Here is a 14345-nt window from a genome sequence, read left to right as displayed (position 1 = left end):
AACAAGACTCGCCAAGAAAAGCAGCACTGAGAGCAACGTAAAGCCCAGAAAATCTCGTGATTTTAAACAGGAACGCTCCTTGGCTTGGCCTCTTACTTAGAGACAAAGAGGTCAGAACTTTGAAGCCAACAAGCAAAGAAACTCCCCAGAAAAATGTTGCCTGCTTGTGAATGTCCAGTCCACTGGGACTGGAGGAGGAAAGGGGTGGAGGGAGGAGAGCAGGGGGAGCCAGAGGAAAAATGACTCACTGCTCTGAGAACAGCCTTTTCCAGACCTCTGTCCAGGCAGCTGTCTGAGGGAGGACTGAGGCTGGGGCACCCTCTGAGCTCAGGCACGCAAAGCACCTGAGTCCACAGGGGGCTGAGTGTGACCCAGCAAGCACCTGAAACCCACCCCAAATCCCATCCACTGACAGGCCCCAGTGGATGGTTTGGAGAAGCTTTTGAAATCCTTTGTTCTCTCTTGATTCTACAAATCCACCCATGAGCTAAGCAAGGCCTCAACAAGGTAGAGAGATCCCTCCTGTTTTCCCAGCAGCCTTGCTTTTGGTATGTGAACAAACACAACCACGAAGAACAGCATAATTCAGATATAGCACAGGCAAGTGCTACATAAATTCAGACATTCCTTATATTATTTGACCATCAGAACAACCATGCACTAAAAATCTGCCCTAAAGCAGCTAGTCTGTTAGTAGAAACCAGTCCTGGTAGAAACACCAGCATTAAGGACATTCCCTCTACTTGGCTCTAAAATCTACGGTGGGTTTTAGGTTCTAAAACATGAAGTCAAATATAGCAAGGAAGGCAGACGGGGAAGACCAAACGCCCACCCATCCTGCTTTCTCCAGTGGAGTGTTTTTTTCTTTTTCCCTCAACAATGAGTAGTCGATCAAAGGTAGATTAAAAGTTGGAGGTTGACATTCCTATAAAATTATTGGTGGTCCAGCCACACTCCCACTGCTCTGCCTCTATATATGCAGACAGAAATGTTTCAATCAAACACCAAAATAATACTGGTATTTCTGGTGGGAGGAATTTGCTGTTTTGAACTTCTCTATATTGTTCACTTTTTTAAAAATGATCATTTATGATATTTATTAAAACAACCAATTACTTAAAAAATGTTGAAGGCTGGAGAGAGAAGATGCGTTTGCAGTTTATTCACTCATTCTCGTAGCCAACATTTAGTGGGCACTTAGTATGTGCCAGGCACCGTACCAGGGATACAGCAGTGAGCACGGTGCCTGCTAGCAGGCAGCTCAGAATCTAGTGGGAGCAACGGAGAATACACAATCAAGAAAAGCACCAGCAACAGGCACAGCACAGAAAACGCAAATTGGTAGGGGTTTCTCTGAGGAGATGGTATTTAGGCAGAGACTTGGATGGCAAGAAGTAGTTGGCCATGGGATGGCAGGGGATGGAGCCCTTGAGCAGAGAAACCACCAGTGCAAAGCCCAGGATGCACAACAGCCAGGACAAAAGTGGGGTTGTGGCCAGTGAGATGAGACCAGCAAGATCAGCAGGGCCCAGATCACATGAGTGGGGAGGAAAAAACGATTTCACTGCAAGTGTGATGGGGCTTTTAAGCACGGGGATGTATGGTTTTATTTCTGTTTTAAAAGATCCATCTGGCTGAGCAGAAAATGGATTGGGGTGGGAGGGTACAAGAGTGGAAACAGTCTCCTTCTAGAAAAAAGACATTCAGTGTCTACAAGAGATGATGGTGGCTTGGACTACACAGATCAAGGTTTCTCAATCTTGGCACTATGACCAGATCGTTCTTTGTTGTGGAGGCTGTCCTGTGCATTAAATGCTATATTGTAGCATCCCTGGCCTCCACCCACTAGATACCAGTAGCATATTGTCAAATAGCCCCTACAGGCCCAAATCTCCCCGGTCAAGGGTCACTAGACTAGGGTTGGTGGTGCAGGCAGAAAGTGGCAGACAGTCTCAATGCGTTTGGGAGGCAGAGCTGGCAGGACCTGCCGATGAAATGACTGCGGAGAGTGAGAGAGAAAAGAGTCATGAAAAAATTTGCATCATAACAGAAAAATATTATTTAAAAAAAAAAAAAAGCTGTTCTTATGCCTTTTACAGAACTACCTCTCTTCTTCTTCAGTCACTTTCCTTCCAGGAAGCACGGTTCCAATGGAGGAGGGCAAGGAGTCAAATGTTGTTAGGAAGAGTTGCGAGGGGGTGGGGGGGGTCACTGGAGCTTTCCATGGTCCCCTGGTCTCTGTGCCTATTGAATATGTTGAGTGGGGAACTGGCTCTCCCCAGAATAAAAGACTGTTATGTGCCTCCCCAAGAAAAGTCTGTGTGCTCTCAAACTAATTAGCATCATGTTCAAATCCTTGAAGAACTGAGAGAGGCAAAGGCAGAGCTGCTGAGCATTTCACACCCTGGAAGCGTGTTAAGCAACTTGGCTCTAGCCTCCAAATCTGGTCGCCACGTGTCACAGCTGGGGTGGAATGTTTGGGGGTGAAGTTGAAAGGGTAAAAGTGATTCAGAGATGAGGCAACCCTTCTCCTGAACGGCGGTTAAGCGTCTTTGGTATCTTGAGGCTGTTCTGCTTCAAAGCAGCTTAGGCCTCCAGGGATGGGCATGAACTGAACATCAAGGGACTGGGTGTGGTCTGAAACCTGGAAGTCTAGGGACTTGTGTGCACAGCACAACAGCAGGGATGCACTGTTCACCCAGTGTCCATCTGCCCCTGGGACTGTGACAGAGTAGCCTTGCTTGAGAGGACAGAAGTCTTGGGCCCCTCATTTAAAATTCCTAGTGTTCTGCTTAGGAAAGCTGTTCTATGATGAAATGATAATAGGAATAAAAACAATGTACAAAAGGACATGTTGACTCTGGCTTTGAGAATAGGAATTCAACATTCAGCTCTGGAAACAGAGTTCCTTGTGATGGGAGGGCCCGTCACTGTCACTAAAAGAAGAGGAAGAAAGTGAGGGATCTGTGGAAGGCCGGGAAGGAAATCTTAAAGAGGTCACAGGGTTGCTGAATTTTCCAAGACCCAGGCATGGATTTCTCAGGGGGCCAGGTTACAGGAAGGTAGAGCTCCAGGTGGTGGTGGGTACTAACTCAACACTTCCTAGCAGGACAGGCAAGGTCTTGTTACAGGAAACTCCAAAGGACCATCCACATTCCTTTCTATGAGGGGAATTTTGCTGTATCAAAGGTTGCTTGAAATAAGAGACTGTTTACGTAGAAAGGAGGAGAAAATTGTCTGATCCTGCAGGCATTTGTTGAAATGGCATTGACTCTCACAGGATTTGATGAGCTGACAGAGTGAGGCTGGCCTTGTTTATAGAAGGCCAAGGTAGTAAAACAGAGAGTAAGCTGGGCTTGGAACTCTACCTCCAAGTCCAAACTATCCTTTGTTGTTTCAAAACCACAGAACCACAGGCATACCGCAAAATTTGTAACATGGGTATCAGAATGAACATCAAATCTATCTTATGGGACAGTGTTTGTAGAAGAGCCTTGTAAAACAATACAGTATTATGTAGATACATGGTATCATTACTGCAGTATTGCATAATGATTATAACAAGTGGTGACTGTTGGCCAAGATGACTCTCTCCAGCTATAAAATGGCATCTCTCCACAATACCATGAGGATGCAAACATAGTTTCAGTTCTAAGAAGCTAAGAAGGTTCTAAGAAACTTGTTCCCCTTAACAGAAAAAGAAAAAGAGCAAGGGGTCCTTCGCAATCATTTGATTAGCAATCCCAGAGCCGGAACTGCCCCTTGGTTTGAGCTCTCCCGCTGCAGCAGTCCCGAGAATGGCTCACCGTCACCACCACGTAGAAGCACCAAATCACCGAGGTGAAATGAAAGACGACCAGCTGTCCAGATTCATTGAACTTGCTGTGTTTGACCTTGGAGAGATGAAGCCGTTTGCTGATTTTCTAAAGAATAAAGAAAACCCCTCATATTAATATACAAATGTATCCATATTGGGCAGGTTTCAAACTCCTGTTTTCTCCCCACAGAAGGGTTGAACATTGTTAGAAGTTTGCAGCTGGCCATAATCCAAGTCATTTGGTGTAAGCCTACTGTGTGCATACAGTGCTTGGTCTAAGGCAAACATTTTGAGAAAGTGGCAAGATGAATGTCTCTAGCCTACATGCAAAGAAAATATCCCCAATTACTCAATGTGCCACAGACCCATAAGGACACCATCTCCAGACAGCTTTCTCTCTGTGTAATAAATACTGCTGTCCCATGTGCTGATTAAAGGAGGCTGTGAGAGGGAACAGACACCAAAGTGTGGTGAAGGAAGCCCAGGCAATAGACCCAACCAGCGCAAGCAAGTTGGAGGATGAATGGGTGCAGAGCTGCAGTTTCCTCCACGGCCAGGTCCTCCACCCCAAGACACCTCCCCAGCTTCTGATCTCAGAATCCAGACATGTCACTTACATCTAAAATGTACTCCTGAACCACAGCGTGCAAGATGATGGTGATGAAGATGTAGAACAAGACTGTGACCAGGTCCTTAGGGCCATAGTGGTAGTGCACGGTCTCACTGTCTGTGGAGGTAATGAAAGTCCCATCAGCATCCCTGGGGGAAGGAAATACTCTGGGACCCAAAACTGAAATGAGATGGGAGGCAAAATGTGCCATCAAATGCTACCCGTTTGCTATAGCCCCAGACTCAGAAGAAGGTTTCTGCCCCAGAATCCTGCCCACCCTCTGGTCTTAGCCCTTGGAAGCACCAATGGAGGTGGCTAAGGAGAACCAAGTGCACGGCTGTATTGTCGTAACAGTATCTCCTGAGTCTGTGCAGCAGACAGAGCACAGTGGTTATAACGGAGCCAGGGTTAGAGACCACCAATCCCCATCACTGGCTCTATCACTCCCTAACTGTGTGACTGTGGATAAAGGATTAACCTCTTTGAGCCTCAATTTCCTCCCCTGTAAAATGGGACTACAGTTACGGTTTTTGAAGAAGGCGCCGCGTAAGGGTGGACTCAGAAGCTGGACTCTTCAGTTTCTATCGCAGCTCTGTCCTATGTGACCCAGGGGTATCCCCATGTGTGACTTTTCTGTACCTCAGTTTTCTCATCTGAAAAATGAGGACCTTTCCTGCATAGTAGGTTTATTATGAGAATTAAATGAATCAATAAATGTGAAGTGCTTAGAACACTGTCTGGCACGTAGTAAGTGCTATATATGCACTTGCTATTATTTTTGTTGTTGGGCTAGTGTAAGGATCAAATGAGATAATTTGCCTACAACAGCGCCAACAATTTACAGTAAGTCTGCAATAAATGATGGCTTATTAAACTACAATTTAGTAGTAATAAATTAGACAACATCCCAGGTATAGAAATCTTGTGAAACTCTGCCATTGCAGCCTGTGGACAGAGGAGAATCTGCATCCTTGCTCCAGTCAGTGGGCAGCAGGCTGCGGGGCTGTGAGCCTGGTGGCTGTGTGCCTGGGTCTGGGCTGCTCTCTGCAACCCCCCACCTCCACCAGGCAAATGGCTGCTCTCCAGCTGTGCTGCGTTCCCTCTGAGTCACACACACATGAGTCATCTCACTGCTGGGATGCATTTACCAGAAGGTAGCCAGGCTCAGTTTGTTTCAGGGTGGCCAGGGAACAAAGTCAAGCTGATTGGGTCACTCTGGGAGTCCACCCTAATCTCAGCCACCCTAGACTGGGAGAATGTAACGGTGGGCAGTGGTGAGGGGGTGGGAGGAGGTGGTGAGGACAGAGAGAACATGATCTTTGAAATCAGACAAACTTTCCTTTTTCCTCTCCCTCTTCCTTTCCACAAAGACCTATTCTGTGAGAGGCACTGGGCTAACTGTTGAAACATGGAGATAAAAGACACCACCCCCGGTTGGAAAACATACAGTGCAGCAGGGGGACTAACAGACAGACGTATGATTACACTACAGACAGGCAGTGCTCCCGAGAGGCACACACAGTGAGCCACAGCAGGCGAGGGCCCCACTCTGGCTAGGGTGGAGGCTCTGGGTAAACTGTTCACTGGTCAGGGTGAACATAACAGCACTGGAACTCGGGGACCAGCAGGGGAGGCCGGTAGGGGGGGCATCCTAGCCAGAGAAAGCAGCATCCACAAAGAATGAAGGGACTGCGGCTGGAGTGCTGGGGGCGGAGGGGAGGTCACCGTGGTAAGCGGCGGGCTGCTGTGCGTGGCCTGTGTGCCGTGTAAAAGGGTGTGGACTTTATCCTGAAGGCAACGTGCAAACATCGAAGAATTCAAATTAAACAGGAAAATGATGACATTTGCATTTTGGAACATTTACTCTGGCAGCAGTGAACATGGCCAGAGGTAAGGACACCGGTTAGAAAGCTGTTCCTGTGATCCAGGTAAGAAGCCACAGGGCCTGAATCAAGGCAGGAGAAGAGAGAGGAAGGGAGAAGGAGGGCTGTCAGTGAGAGAGAGCTGATGAGCCTTGGCCACTGAGGACCGAAGGGCTGGGATCCAGGATGGGGAGTCAGGCCCTGAAGACCCGAGGAGAAGACACAAAGATGAGGGAGAGGAGACTCATGGCCCAGCCTCTCCGCTCTACCACGTGTGACGCCAGGATTACATTTTCCTTGCCTTCTTCATAAAGAGACCAATTAGGTGGCCGCATATTTTGAAATTATAAAATAACTAAACACAGTTTCATCATCATGATCACCCTTACTAGGCAAAATGGGATTTATACTCAACTAAACAAGCACAGTCCAAAAATCAGTGAAACAGTACCTGACAAGGCCTTAGATTATCCATTTTAAAGCCCTTTACGAGGGTCACCTGCCATTCTTGATCCCAAATACTAGGGTTCCAAAGAGATGTGACTATAATCTGAAATCCTTCTTGAAACTAGAATGAATGTAGAAATAAACACAGACTCATGTTCCTCTGCTGTTGAGAGCTGCACACATGCATCCTCATTGGCTGACAAACCATGCACAGGGCTCCATGCTGGGCGCTGGGAGATGGCAGTGAGCAAGGGGGGCACAGCCCCTGCCCTCTTGGAGCTTAGCAGGTACACACCACATCCTAGTACACTTAAACACCAGAGGCCAAAGAACTGTAACTCAACAACAAAAAACAAACAACCTGACTCTAAAAGGGACAAAGTTCTTGAAGAGACATTTCTCCAAAGAAGAAATACAAATGGCCAATAAAGACATGAAAGATACTCAACACCACTCATCATCAGGGCACTACAAATCAAAACCACAACAAGGTCCTCACACCCATAAGGACAGTTACAATGAGGAAAAAACAAACAAACAAGCAAAAAACAGAAAACAACAAGTATTGGTGAGGATGTGGAGAAATTGGAAACTTTGTACATTGTTGGTGGGAATGTAAAATGGTACAGCCACTACAGAAAACAGTATAGTGATTCTTCAGAAAGTTAACGATATAATTACCACATATTTCAGTAATTCCACTTCTGGGTGGTGGGGTAATTGAAGGCCGAATTTCAATAAAATATTTGTACATCCATGTCCATAGCAGCACTATTCACAATAGCCAAAAAGATGGAAGCGACACAGGTGTCCGTGGATTGATGAATGAATAAACAACATGTGCTGTATACGTACAGTGGAAGATGATTCAGCCTTTAAAAAAAAGAAGGAAATTCCAGGCCAGGCGCGGTGGCTCACGCTTGTAATCCCAGCACTTTGGGAGGCCGAGGGGGGCGGATCACGAGGTCAGGAGATCGAGACCATCCTGGCTAACACGGTGAAACCCCATCTCTACTAAAAATACAAAAAAATTAGCCGGGCGTGGTGGCGGGCGCCTGTAGTCCCAGCTACTCAGAGAGGCTGAGGCAGGAGAATGGCGTGAACCTGGGAGGCGGAGCTTGCAGTGAGCCGAGATTGCGCCACTGCACTCCAGCCTGGGTGACAGAGCGAGACTCCATCTCAAAAAAAAAGGAAATTCTGACACATGCTACAACATGGGTGGACCTCAAGGACATTAGACTAAGTTGAATAAGTCAGTCACAAAAGGACAAATACTGTATGATTCGATTTATGTATGAGTTACCTAGACTAGTCAAATTCAGAGACAGAAAGCAGAATGGTGGTTACCAAGGGCTGGGAGTGAGAGGAATGGGAAGGTGCTATTTAATGGGTACGGGGTTTGTTCTGCAAGATGAAAAGAGTTCTGAAAATTGGTTGTACAATAACATGAATGTACTTAACAATACTGAACTGTACACTTAGAAATGGTTAAGACGGTAAGTTTTACATTATGTGTATTTTACAATTTAAAAAACAATAACAGCCAGGTGTGTCAATGCTCTGAAGTGGACTGTAGGCTAGGGGTGTGGAGCAGGAGGTTGGGGACCTGCAGAGGTGGGAGATCAGGAAGGACCCCTTAGAGGTCAGGGCAAGACATGTGGACTGTACCCTAAAGGAATGAAAGCTACTGGAGGATTTTCATCACATGTTCATAGAGACCTCTCTTCCTGCCACAGGGAGAATGGGTTAGAGTGGCAAGGCTGGAAGCCAGGAGAGCATTCAGAAGGCGCCCGTGGGAATTCCAGGCAGAGCAATCGGAGAAGACATGGGCGTCAGGTAGATTCAGTGACGGAATCAAAAGAACCAGCTAACACGCTGGCTATGCGGATTGATTCTCAAGTTCCTTCTGTAACAGTACCTGTATTCTGTAGCCTCTTTCATGGTTTTAAAATTCTGCAACATGCATTATCTCGTCTGATCATCGTAACTATCTCATGAGATGAGCGAGGAAAGAGTTCACAGAGTTAAGGGACACAGTCCATTTCTTGGGTTTCCTCATTCCTAGAACTCAGCCAACAAATGCCACCTCAAGGTCAACACAGCCCCCCATCCCACCCCATTACAGCTCCATTTCTGGTAATACACCATTCCTCTGACCTCTTACTCCTACAATCATAAGGAACAGCTTCATACACAAATACTCAAAAGCTATATTCTGATTCGCACAATTATCTCCATGGTTTCCCTCCTTACCTGCTATCCTCCTCCTTTTTGTTTGTTTTGTTTTTTAAGACAGAGTCACCCAGGCTGGAGTGTAATGGCACAATCTTGGCTCACCACAACCTCCCAGATTCAAGCAATTCTCTTGCCTCAGCCTCCCAAGTAGCTGGGATTACAGGAGCGGGCCACCAGTTCTGGCAATTTTTTGTGTGTGTGTGTGTATTTTTAGCAGAGATGGGGTTTTGCCATGTTGGCCAGGCTGGTCTTGAACTCTTGACCTAAGGTGATCCACCTGCCTTGGCCTCCCAAAGTGCTGGGATTACAGGTGTAAGCCACCGCACCCAGCCCTATCTTCCTACTTTTGATCAGAGGAGGAAAGTAGTAGGTTGGTGCAAACGTAGTAATAAATTGGTTTGAACCTGTTTTCATAGAGCTATAGAGGATGGACCTTTGTCCCCTTCCAGATGCCTATAAACAAACTGATGTTTTTGATTTTTTTTTCTTTTTAAATTTTGGTTGCTCACTAATTCTTACAAAAATCCTCACTCAAGGCCGGGCAAGGTGGCTCACGCCTGTAATCCCAGCACTTTGGGAGGCCGAGGCAGGCGGATCACGAGATCAGGAGATCAAGACCATCCTGGCTAACACGGTGAAACCCCCGTCTCCACTAAAAATACAAAAAAAAATTAGCCGGGCGTGGTGGCGGGCACCTGTAGTCCCAGCTACTCGGGAGGCTGAGGCAGGAGAATGGCATGAACCCAGGAGGGGGAGCTTGCAGTGAGCCGAGATCGTGCCACTGCACTCCAGCCTGGGCTACAGAGCGAGACTCCGTCTCAAAAAATGAAACGAAATAAATGAAATGAAATAAAATAAAATAAAATAAAATAAAATAAAATAAAATAAAATAAAAATAAATAAAAAAATAAAAATCCTCACATGACCCAGGTTAGAGCTCCCACTTCTCATAGCCTGCCCCTGTCGTGCATGAGCTCTCAAAAAGAACAGCAATCGTTTGGCAATAATCTATTATATTTTTTAGAAGAATAAGTCCAGCACATCTCTGGCCTATGAGGCCAGAGAGGTGACTCTGATTTTGGATCAAAACAAAATGCCTACAGGGACCAGGGGGAGCACAAATGAGCCAGGTGGTCCAGGTGTCTTAAGATAGCTGCTTTCAATACAGAGGCCCACTGCATTAAGCAGGTCATATTCTTCACTTCCACAGAGAAATATGCTTTCCACTGTTTTTCTTTAAACATATCACCCTCTTGATCTATCTTTCACATCTCCACTTTGAGAGAAACAAGTTTAAGAGATATCCACTGACCTTTTAACCTTACTAAAATAAATACACGTTAAAACTGAGATGAACGGTAGTAACTGGCAGCCTCGATATCAGGAACACACTAGAGAGGAAGGGCACACCCCACACTGGGTCCCACAGGGGTGAGGGAGGCAGTGGCGAAGCTGCATCTCAGCCACTGTGGCTACGGGGGAGGCGCAACCCAGTGGCTGGAGTCCCAATGTTTCAAAAGCAAAGAAAAATCTTTAAGTGAAATCATCTGATTTTAAAATGCTGGTGACTAATTCGAAATTTTTAAAAACACTGTATGGGCCAACATCAGACTGGCCAAAGAAAACACATCTGTAGGCCAACTCTGACTACAGGCCACAGATTTGTAACCTCCAACCTTCATGACCCCTGATACCTTTCCAACACCAATACTCTATGAGCCTTCTTCCTATATAACCCTATGGAGTATGCCAATATGCTCTAGTGTAGGAATTAATCTAGCTTTGGTAAAAAGCACCTTCAATAATGACCTTCCTACCATAATGGGTTATCCCACCTCCCATCAAAAGTGACACTTGCTTTGCTTATCTTTGATTACAGTTTAAAGAGAGACCTGAAATAATCAGAATCTTGGCTGTTTTGACAGCCTCTGTGAGCAGCTGTCCCTTTTGGGGAGCCACATTCTGCTTGACCTCCTGCTCTGTTTCCTATGACTAATAGATATTTTCCTGTTTCCTTCTGAGGTCACCTGCAAGCGGCTTCTCCTGCCTGCCTTTACATTTCCCAATCCTGTCTGGATCCCACTGTGCGGTCTCTGACCTCCTCTGCACAACCTGAGCTGGTGTCCACTTCTTACTGCCATCCCATCTGCTTCTGAGAACTCATGTGAGCCAGGGCAGGCATCTGCCCTAGAAGCTTCTTCTTTTGTCTGAAAGCTAGTTGTTTAAAGAGCATCACTGTACTCCCAGTTTCTTTCCGAAGCCCTACAAATCTGGATTTGTAAAATTTTCTTCTATTGGTTTCTGTGCCAAGAGCCAACTCTGTTTTCATATTATTTTGAATCTTTTACGCTATATATAAATCCAGAATTAGACATGGAAACACCACCACAAACAAAATCCGGAGGCAAATGATCACCTGGGGAAAATATTTACAATTCAGATCAGAGACAAAGGGCTAATCTTGCTAATATGTAGTAAGTTGCTATAATTTCACAATAAAAGGATTTTTAAAAATCGAGTAGAAATGAACAAAGGATATAAACAGACAAGCCACAGAAAAAAGAAACACAGAAAAGATGGCCATTATACTTTAAAAAAAATGCTCAGCCTTACACAGAAGAGAGATGCAAATTGAAACTATACTGAGATACCATTTCATACCTACCAGATTGGCAAAAGCTTGACAATATATTCTTGCTAAGGCAGTGGGGAAACAGACTGTTTCTTACACACTGCCAGCAGGAATGTAAAACGGTACCACCTCTTTGGAGGGCAATTTGGCAATCTCTATTAAGATTACAAATGCATCAATCCTTCGACGCAGCTTCTGGAAATTTATCCTGCAGCTGGTACCTGCTACAGTCAAAATGACATGTGTACAAGGTTATACACCACAGCACTGTTTTTAATGGTAAATGAATGGAAACAACCCATGCTGTTTTATCTATAGGGAACTGGTAGATATAGTTATAATACACCAGGGTTACTCAACATGTGGCCATGGGCCAATAGCATCAGTAACACCTGTGAGCTTAAAAACACACATTCTTGGGTCCTACCCCAGGCCTATTGGCTCAGAAACTTAAAGTAGAAATCTGTATTTAACTACACCTCCAGGTGACGCTGACCCAGCAAAAATTTAAAAAATATTTATGTAAGCAATAGAGCGATTTAAAAACAACAGAGAGAAATGAAATCAAGAACAGGTAAAACTGTAACCAGGAGATTTATGAATCAGAATAGCAGTTACTTTAGGAGGGGTGCTGACTGGAACGGGCAGAAGGAAGCTGGGGTGCTGTATCTTGATCTAGGCTAGAGCTGCACAGGTGTGTACATATGTAAAAATTCATCAGCATGGGCACTTGGCTACATTAAACCTCAAAACACGTTTTTAGAAAGCTGATGACGCTCTCTACATATTGATATGAAATGATATCTAGGATACATTATTTGGTGGGGAAAAAAGCCAGGTACAGAAGAAGCGTATAGTATTCCATCAGTAAGAAAGGGCAGGAAAGAAAAATATGCATTTGTATTTGCATAAAACAACACTGGATTGCCAGTTAAGAAATTCTGGGGGAGGTACACAAGACACAACAGGGACTGCCCACAGGGAGTAGGGGTGTGAAAGGGAGGGAGGGCAGGGTGGGAACAAGACTCTCCCTCTGTAGTCATGGACTGGATGGGGCACAAGGAAGCTAGGAAGTGGGAAATACTCTATCTTGGTCTAGGTTCAATTGGTACAAAAAACCTTGACCTAGGTTAGAACTGTACAGGAAAGTGTTTTAATACAGATTTATACTTGAACTGTGTGAATGTATTTCTATTCAAAAAACAATTTTTAAGTAAGTCTTCAAATTCTTCCTGCTTTGTACAGATAAAGTGGTATCTTCTTCTCTACCTTGTTGCTCTATTTTTTTTTTTTTTCCACAGAGAGCGGGAATGGGCATGAAAAGACCTGGAGCTCGCTTCTGGAGCCGCCACTTGTCTGTCATATGATCCGGGGTCTCTCTGTCTCAGTTAACCCTTCTCAACAATGGGATAAAACCATCTGCCTTTTCTCACAGAGCTATACACTGTAAGGTGCTATGCAAATAGATGAAAGTATTATGCCTATTTCCAACAGAAACAATCAGATGCTAAAGGAACAGAAGAGTCACTTGCTCTATGCCATGCATGATACTGAGCACCTCTCATGGGAACATTTACTCTTCAGAGTAATCCCGGGTATCATCTCCATTTACTGACATGGCAGCTGAGGCACAGAGGTGAGCAGTCGCTGTGCCCCCAGGACCTGCAGCTAGGCAGCAGTGGGGCCAGGACTCAACCGTGCTACTGATGCCAGGGCCAAATCCATTAGCTCCCCACCAGGCCTCTCTGCCTCCTGATGCCCCTTCAAATCACACAGAAGGTGCACTCATTAAACCCTGAAGGCCTGCCCCACTCCCCCAGGTGGCAGGGAAAAAAGAGGAGCTTAAGACAGGCATGGGGCAAGCAGCCTCCAAGGGCAGCATTGTCCCCACTCTCCAGACTGCTGGTCTACTCCCTCTGTGGCCTCCCAACCTGGAAGATGTGACCAGTGGTGTTTTAACTACAAGCATCACCATAGTTCTCAGACACAAAAGCATAGATACACACACACAGAGGCTGTTATGGGTTGAATTGTACCTCCATTAGAAAATATTTGGGCCAGGCGCAGCAGCTTACGCCTGTAATCCCAGCACTTTGGGAGGCCGAGGCGGGTGGATCACGAGGTCAGGAGTTCAAGACCAGCCTGGCCAACACAGTGAAACCTCGTCTCTACTAAAAATACAAAAATTAGCTGGGCTTGGTGGCAGGTGCCTGTAATCCCAGCTACTCAGGAGGCTGAGGCAGGAGAATCACTTGAACCCAGGAGGTGGAGGCTGCAGTGAGCTGAGATTGTGCCACTGCACTACAGCCTGGGCGACAGAGCTAGACTCCGTCTCAAATAAATAAATAAATAAATATATACATATTTTTATACTTGAAGTCCTAATTCAGATAGAGTCTTTACAGAGATAAATTAAAATGAGGTCATTAGGGTGGGACCTGTTTCAATATGACTGGTGGTCTTCTAAAAAGGGAGAAATTTAGACACAGAGACAGACACAAACAGAGGGAGGGTGATGACAAGAGACAGGGAGAAGATAGCCATTTACAAGCCAAGAGAGACCTAGGACAGATCCTTCCCTCACAGCCCTCAGAAGGAATCAACCCTGCTACCATCCTGATTTTAGACTTCTGGTCTCCAGAACTGTGAGACAATACATTTGTGTTGTTTAAGCCATTCAGTTTGTGGTACTTTGTTATGGCCATCCTAGGAAATACACACAGACATACACACACACACACA

The 14345-nt window shown here is 45.5% G+C and overlaps 1 protein-coding gene across 1 annotated transcript in view; it reads right to left on the bottom strand.

Annotated features, from left to right (window-relative positions):
- Nucleotides 1–14345, bottom strand: part of TRAM2 (translocation associated membrane protein 2) — an 80216-nt gene that overhangs the window by 14815 nt on the left and 51056 nt on the right. The window contains exons 3-4 of the mRNA XM_003254155.4: nucleotides 4435–4544; nucleotides 3807–3923 (exon numbers count right to left, since the gene is read on the bottom strand). Coding sequence (XP_003254203.1) covers nucleotides 3807–3923; nucleotides 4435–4544 — 227 coding nt within the window. The remainder of the gene's footprint in view (nucleotides 1–3806; nucleotides 3924–4434; nucleotides 4545–14345) is intronic.

The sequence above is a fragment of the Nomascus leucogenys genome, chromosome 22a (assembly GCF_006542625.1).
Source record: "Nomascus leucogenys isolate Asia chromosome 22a, Asia_NLE_v1, whole genome shotgun sequence".
NCBI classification, from domain to species: domain Eukaryota; kingdom Metazoa; phylum Chordata; class Mammalia; order Primates; family Hylobatidae; genus Nomascus; species Nomascus leucogenys.
Note: the sequence above shows the minus strand (reverse complement) of the source record. Positions and strands in the feature narration are given on the sequence as shown.